Genomic DNA, 7,742 nt, shown 5'->3' on the forward strand with positions numbered 1-7,742 from the left:
ATGATATTTTTTTTTTAATGTTCATGCAATTCAACTGTACTTCTGTTGCTCAGAAAAATGGAGACTTACCATAATAATGTCTTGTTTGTACAAAGCAAAACTTTCCTTGGTAATCACAGGGAGGTAGAATGAAGGCATGACTTCGGTCTCCACAAAGTCTAGTCCCCATGTTTTCGTAAAGAAATCAGATTCTCTTTTTGCTAACCTAGGATCGTTTAGTGCAGCTGGGAGGTTCACTTTGGAATGATAAATTGTCCATCTGTGCTGATCTGCAACAACAGATGGGCCATCGCACAAACTGCTGGGTTTGCCTGTAAAGAAAGTCACAATCATTAATTAGAAATAACTCCTTTTGCATTTAAAAATCTGGCTAACTGAAACAATTAACACTTTTAAGCATATGGAGCATATTAGCAAAGCAAACAGAGTGAAACTAACAAAGAAACCAAGAAAGCTAGAGTGATGAGGAAAAAAGCCTGTAACTGTAATCTGCCCAAATTAAGTATATTTACCATTATAATACGGACTATTAAACATCATACAAAAAACGTCAATTAAAACTGGGGAGAAAAAAGAAAATGTACAAGATAGCAAGGTAACTTGGCTATCTCATTAAATATAGTGCACATAAATGGAAGACTATACAAGACATACTTTTACACACCACATTTAAGTCTTGTTATAGTTCAAGAGAAATCTTAATAAAAATGTTTTTTAAAAAAACCAAAAACAAAAAAAACTCCTGCCCGACATATTGGAAAAAGCAAAAATTGGGGTTATGTTCTGGATGTTTTGGTTTAACTTACAGAGGAGTAAGCCTAGATATTGGACTTAACAGTGAATCCATGAACGTCCCTAATGTTGGCTCAAGATTTCTACCACTTTTCCAAGCAGACAATTCAATTTTATTAACAAACACAGCCAACAGGTTCCAACACATGTCATACAGGCAGGCTCCAAATTTGAATTCCATCACCCTATAAGCAAATTTTATCAACATATGTATTATGCTAAAAGTATCAGAAGCTTGGAAATAAGAACAACATTTTCTCAAGGTGCATTTGTTACTTTACCTTCCTGGGTGTTTTGTTGCTGGTTATAGAAATTGATGTCCATTGTTCAATGGACAATAAAAAATGAAAGATATGTTTAGTATTTATGAAGATCTGAGCAACTCAAAAGTGATATGGGGCATGATTTTGGAGTTGTGTAAATATCTCCCCTTTACAGATGGAATAACATTGACTCCTAAGGAAACTACTCAGTTTTCTGCTTTTTCGATCTCTCCTTATCCAGGCTGAGAAACCTCGCTTGTTACCTCCATGGCGGGCATTTCCAATGCCATAGTACAAAAGGTCACAAATTTGGACAAAGCTCCAGCAGTTCCATGGATCAAACACATAGAATAAAGCTTTGTTGATTTTGGGAGTTCACAGTCTCTGAATCTCAAATCTTTGGTGACAAGAAGTCTGTTTGTGTGACATAGCTTGGCTCTGTATTCATCCGGGATGAAGCTGACCCATTATTTAGCCTGGTGAGAAGCTAAGAGTCAAATTCATCACATTTCATCAGGAGTCTTCAATATTAGACTTTTGTAAGTTGTTCATGCCAACTAGTAATTTGTATGCATGCGTACAATTGTCTGATTGTTATTTTTTTAAAGTGAGAACTTGTACAGACTGGATAAAACAGCTTCCTATGGAAAAGCTGCACAGATGTGCGGTACAGAAAAACCAAACATACCCTGGTTTACCTTAAGGGGAAACTTGAAATTATCAGAAATGTAAAAATCAGACAAACATGAAAACAGATATCTGAAACAGTTCATGATCCAATATTCTAGTAAAATAGAAAATACATCAGCTAATGAAGGTAGCTGAACAGTGACAACAACTGAGGGATGATTATTCATATTTTGAAAATGGAAACAATCTTGATAATTAAGCATATAAACTGAATAAACAGGCAGGTAAATACCCCGTAAAACTCAGTGGTTACATGTAAGTTCTCAAGTAAGTGATTGTTTACCAATGCTGTCCCTGGGTCTTGGGTGGTATCCCACTGATCACAACACAAGTTTCCCAACCAACCCGGTACTTAAATAAAATCACAATGCCCACTTTGCCAGGAAGAAAAGAGGAATTGGGAAAAATTAATCTCAAAGCAAAGATTAAGGCAAAAGGTGGTCTTTTCTACCTTCAGGTACCAATATCTCAAAATGGGAGCAACCCAAGAGGTTTAAATGCAAGGGGGCAGAAGTACAAGGGGTTCAGAGATGAATGGAACCCTAAAGGTCTATTCACAGCAAGGGGAGATGAGGTAGCGATCAATGAAGAATCATGTACACTCAGATTTATGCTTGCAAATCACAGGGACAAAAGCCCAGCTACTCAAATAGCAGCAGAGCAGGAGGCTTTTCAAGAAGAAATCATATTGTCAATATTTCCAAGAACTGTTTCAACATCTTCTTAATTTGCCTTTGGAGAACCATGTTGTGATGTCTCAGCACCAAGTAAAGAAAAGAAAGAAAACATAGAAGAAGATTTTGGGAAGCAGCTCAAACTATCCCAAGCTAATCCTTTAAACCAAATATATCAGTACCAGGATGTGATGTTGGCTTCATTTCACCAAGTACACCTCAATACTGTGTTTTTCCTAAACAACAGTGCCTCTGCCAAAAGTAGTCCATCACATTTTGGTGACCTGCCTGCAGGAGGGGAGAAACCGTGTGCCAATCCATCAAAGCCCAGAACACAGTGTTCCACATGGGAAAAAATGGGAAAGCTCCAACAGAAGAAACAGGGTGCCAAAAATAGAGACAGTGTTGGTGTGCTAAATCAGGGTAACATTTTTAGAACTCGTTTAGCACTTTTGAACGATTCTCGCCACCAGAGTCTCACTCACTATAAATTCATGGTCATTGGAGTGAGCGTGCTAACCACATGTAACCACCTTTTAAGATAGAACGGCTGAGGGTAGGAGGCTCTGGGTTGGTTACATGTGAGTACATGCTTGTGTGGGCTGCACTTGTGAGATTACAATCTTGAGCAGCCCGGTATCTATGCAAAGGTAGCCTGTTGCAGAAGAGACTCTACAAGGATTGTGTGGACCCAGGGTAGAGCTTATAATGTAAGTGGGCATTCATAATGTAGGCCTGTAGAGCTTTACTGAAAGCCCATGCTGTTTAGACTGTGCACACATTATAGGGGAAACCAGCACTCAAATTTACTTTTGCTCCACTTAGGCCTACAAGGTCCAGCGAGATATCAGTCTGGAGTAAAACATGCAGTAAGAACTGCCAGTCTCCAACACTCCACATACACATACACATCTTACATTGCTGTACTGCATAATTTCTAGAATTCCCTTAGCTCATCTCAGAATCAGATTCCAGGCCTTAGCTTACCCTACATGGCCACATTATTCATTCTGCTCCCCAGCAGAGGTATCAAAGTCCTAACCACACAATAAGGCAATTAGAAGTGTTTCACAGTTTCTGACAAAGGAAAGTCGTGGGGACAAAATCTGCTTCCATTGCTTAGCTTGTCACACTGAACTTGGGCTAGGATGGAGGAAGGCCAGACACTTTCAACACAGGAGGGGCTCACCTCTGCAGTTTTGATGGGAAAGGACCAGACAGCTTGGTCATCAAGGGGGCGGAGCTTAGGTTCCCAGGGAAGCTCTTTCCACTGACACCTTGAAGTCGCCATTTTGGATTTTTTTCCCCAGAATTCTGTGCAGGAGGGTTAGGACAGGGGTTAATGGATGAATGCATCCTAGGATTGGCCAGGGGTGCCGGTTTCCTAAAACGTGCCATCCCCACTTAAACACCCATGCACAAGGGAGAGACAGTTGAGAAAACCCTGGATCTAAAAGCAACAAAAGCGAAAGGACGCCTAGCTGGAAGGAGAAGTCACCTGATGCCCTACAAGAATGGACATTGACTCCTGCTGACCCCCAGGACCAGGTTGGGTATCTCCTGGGCCAGTGGCAGTGGCCGCCTTATGACCCCTGAGAAACCTGCTAGGGTACCCTGGGTGGTTCCACAAGTACTTCTGTGGACTGGCCCTGAATCTGGTGACACACTGATGCCCTTCAAGAAGCGAGGAGGTTCTGAAACTGAGGGATTGCGGCAGTGAGGGTACTTTGCTGGCTGTTAGTGGAGGAGTTGTGCAAGATTCCCAAAAGCAAGAGAATAGCACCATGAGCCACACAGAGGACAGATCTGATGGAGGAAGCCAGAAAATCCATCTGCCAGAGAGAAGTACCATGTTATAGGCAAGGGCTTGGAGAAAACGTTCCAGATGGCTAGAGCTGACCACCAAGAGCAAATTGAGAATATCAAAACCAGCCCTGTGGGGTCAGAGATTTGCCAACTTGAAGCTTTGACACTTTTCAGAGAAAAAAAAAAGAAAAACCAAGCATGTGGTGATCTGCCTGAATCCTTGAGAACAACACCCCTGGTTGGCCAGGATCCAGTGTTCTGCTCATCGTTTCTTTATGTAATTCTTAATTTAAAAAAAAATTAAAAAGAGGATGCGTGAGGTCCATTCCCTAACAAACTTTAGGCCCCAGGGCTTGATGCAAGAATGTCCTGGGGCCCTCATCCCCCTAGGACAAAGGCACAGAAGGGAGGAGCTGGGCCTGCGGGTGCTCATTCACCCCCATGCATCCCATGTCTGGGTCTGGGGGAGAAGAGGTGGGCAGACGACGCACTAAAACTCCTTTTGCGCTTTGCGTGGTGGAAGAAAACCAGCTCTTACTCTCACCTACTGACAGCAGCACAGGCAGGAGCAAAAAGCGGATCCTGGCTTCTGCCTTTGCAAGGAGCTGGCTGGGGTCACTGCAGACCTTGATGCTCCCTCGGATGCCTCCAACGTCAGGTGGCATTTGGGTGCTCAAGTTTCAAATGGAGCATCCGTAATAGAAATAAACATCAAGAAAATGTGGCACAAAGCTCTTTTACGGGGCTGCTAATACAATAAGCACAAAAATGGGCAAGTAGCACCCATGCGCCATCAAGGGGTAATTTGCATATTGCTTTTCCTTGTGGTGCCCCAAGGAGGGACAGGGACACCACGAACCCTACTCTGTGGTACATATGGGGATACAGGAAGTACAGCAGCCCCATCAATGTTATTAAAAAAGAAACTCACCCTAACTCTCCCAGGGAGATGTAAAGATGAACAGAGGAGAGGTTGCTCTAGGTTTAAATACTTGTGTAGTAGTGGGTCCTATAGCTACATTGTGTGGGCTGTTGAATGTAAAAGAGACTGGCACATATTGGTCTGAACTTAAATGCTTTATTAATAATGTCCGTGATGAACAGTGCAATGTTTACCACTACAATGAATGCTTTAAGTATTGCTACTGTCCACACCGAGTTTAATGAGGGTGAAAGGATATAGCAATATACCTGATTGTTCTTACCTGCTGTGTGTATACCTGCCCTTATATTGTGATGTTGCATGTGACCTACATGGATTTATCTATTTTAGTATGAAAGACACATATGGATGTGTGTGTGTGTGTGCTAAGTTGATGTACAGCCTCAGTATGTCATTCAAGGCTGCAGAGGAGACCTGTCTGGAGAGGGAGGCTCTGTGAGGAGCATGAAAACTCACCAGCAAACACTTTATGATGCATTGCCTACTGCTGCCACAGAACTACTGACAGCACCTCTATTTGTTATTAGTAATAACTCTTTCTCACTTTCTCTCTCTCTTTCAAACTCTTTCTCCCACTCACACATCCATTCAAACCCTCACACACCCACTCACAGACCTATTAAGACCCATGCAGACCCTTGTGTACCCACTCACACACCGACTCACAGACTTACTGAAACCCTTGTGCACCCACTCAGTCTCAGACCCACACACTGACACACTCACTAAGACACTGATGCACCCACTATCACTATTAGACACTCACGCACCTAATCACAGACCTAATCACAGACCCAATCACACTTCCACTCACAGACCCACTGAAACCCACATGCACACACTCACAGACCCATACAGACACTGACACACCCACTAACATAGCGATGCACCCACCCCCACAAACAGATACTCACTCTTACAACCACTTTCACCACTAGATAACCCTCTCACACCCAGAGAGACAGGCAGCGTCAATCTTCTAAAGACTGTGCGCGGCAGTGATTGGATTAGTGTATAGTGATGAAAATTACTTTACGTTAGAAAAACCATAGAAATTCACTTAAAAAATTAAGGTTATCTCAAGTAACTATAACTCGCGCCCTCGCTATGCACTGCTAATTACACCACAAATTATGGCACTCATGACATCTTTGATAACATCACTGATAATATCAATGTAATATTTGCAGTAACATTTTTGACGAAAAAACTATGCATGGCGGGGGTGCGAGTTATAATTACCTTAGGGCACGAGTTATAGATACTTGAGATACCTAACTACAACTGGTGAACATCTTTGGTTTTGTACGTTTGAAATGTGAGCCTAACTATAAAGTCGCTGTAACCTTTGTTTTTTTAAAGTGAATATATATATATATATATATATATATATATATATATATATATATATATATATATATATATATGAGAAAGTGCGTCTTTTGACATGGTCAGCCCCCTGCTTTTTGCCTGGTATCTGATTTGGTTTCAAAGTTGTTAGTACCCAGGGACCAGACTAACCAGGTTTCCTGGGCCATATCTCTTTCCCAAAACTGTTGTGGTGCATGCCACAATTGGCAACACCTTTGGCAGCCACTAAAAATCACTAGTAAACGATGCTTAGGTACCCAGGGCATGGGGAACTAAGGGTAGGCCCCGAGGGCAGCAGCACAGATAGTGCCACCCTCAGGGACCATGGATCCAAGTGCACCCAGCATTGCCATTGCAGGCTGAGCGTCCTGGTGCAATCCCAAAATGCAAAACTGACATGACACAGCCTGTGTGATTTGTCCTTTACACACTGCATACAATATAGGTAAGCCATCCCTCTGGCAGGCCTTTGAGCCCTAAATAAGGTGCCTATAATGCTTGTGTGAGCATAGATGTATGAGCAATATGTCCCTACTGTGTCCTTGCCAAACTTGGGACATAGTAAGTAAACAGAGAAGTCATTTTAAATGCATGTGCTGGACACTGGTCAGTACAATTGTCACAGCCACATGATGGCCACTCTGAACCCTTGGTTGTTTGGTATCAAACAACTCAGAACAATAAATCCAAACTGGTACCAGTATTGGATTTATTGCAAAATGTACCCAAGGACCACCGTAGAGGTGCCCCCTGCAGACGCTAACTAATCCTGGCATGGTTGTTAGCTGGTCACAACCAGGCTGCCACCACCAGACAGAGGTGTTACACCTCCTCCCCCAGGAACGTGCACTGCCCTGCCAGTGAGCTCAAAAGGCTTACTGCCTTTGAAACTTGACCCCCTGCCCTGCTGCTAGCAGCAGATGCCACTCCCCGCCCCCAACCCCACTCCAGCCCTCCCCCTTTGCAAACCTCCACCTTTGACAGGAGCAACAGTGGGAATATGCACAAAAGATAGGAGGAGTGACCACCCCCAGCCTGCACCACCCCAAAGGTGTTGCATGCGAGGTGACATCTTCATTTCATTTTGCATGGGAAGAAAATAGCCAATCCGGCGAAGGGAGGTGACTGCTGACCACAGGAAGTGGCCACATAGTAGGTGTAGCCACCCTAAAGTAGATGACCCACTAGTCACTACTAGGGACT

The 7,742-nt window shown here is 43.1% G+C and overlaps 1 protein-coding gene across 6 annotated transcripts in view; it reads right to left on the reverse strand.

Moving 5' to 3' along the window:
- The window catches only part of VPS54 (VPS54 subunit of GARP complex), a 555,456-nt gene that overhangs the window by 501,836 nt on the left and 45,878 nt on the right, over window positions 1-7,742 (reverse strand). For all 6 annotated transcript variants that reach the window (XR_011203675.1, XM_069234226.1, XM_069234229.1 and 3 more), the window contains one exon: window positions 70-311. Coding sequence is in view for 5 of the 6 variants with exons in the window: in XM_069234226.1 (XP_069090327.1) it covers window positions 70-311 (242 nt within the window). In the remaining variant the exon portion in view is untranslated. The remainder of the gene's footprint in view (window positions 1-69; window positions 312-7,742) is intronic.

The sequence above is a fragment of the Pleurodeles waltl genome, chromosome 5 (genome assembly GCF_031143425.1).
Source record: "Pleurodeles waltl isolate 20211129_DDA chromosome 5, aPleWal1.hap1.20221129, whole genome shotgun sequence".
Classification (NCBI taxonomy): domain Eukaryota; kingdom Metazoa; phylum Chordata; class Amphibia; order Caudata; family Salamandridae; genus Pleurodeles; species Pleurodeles waltl.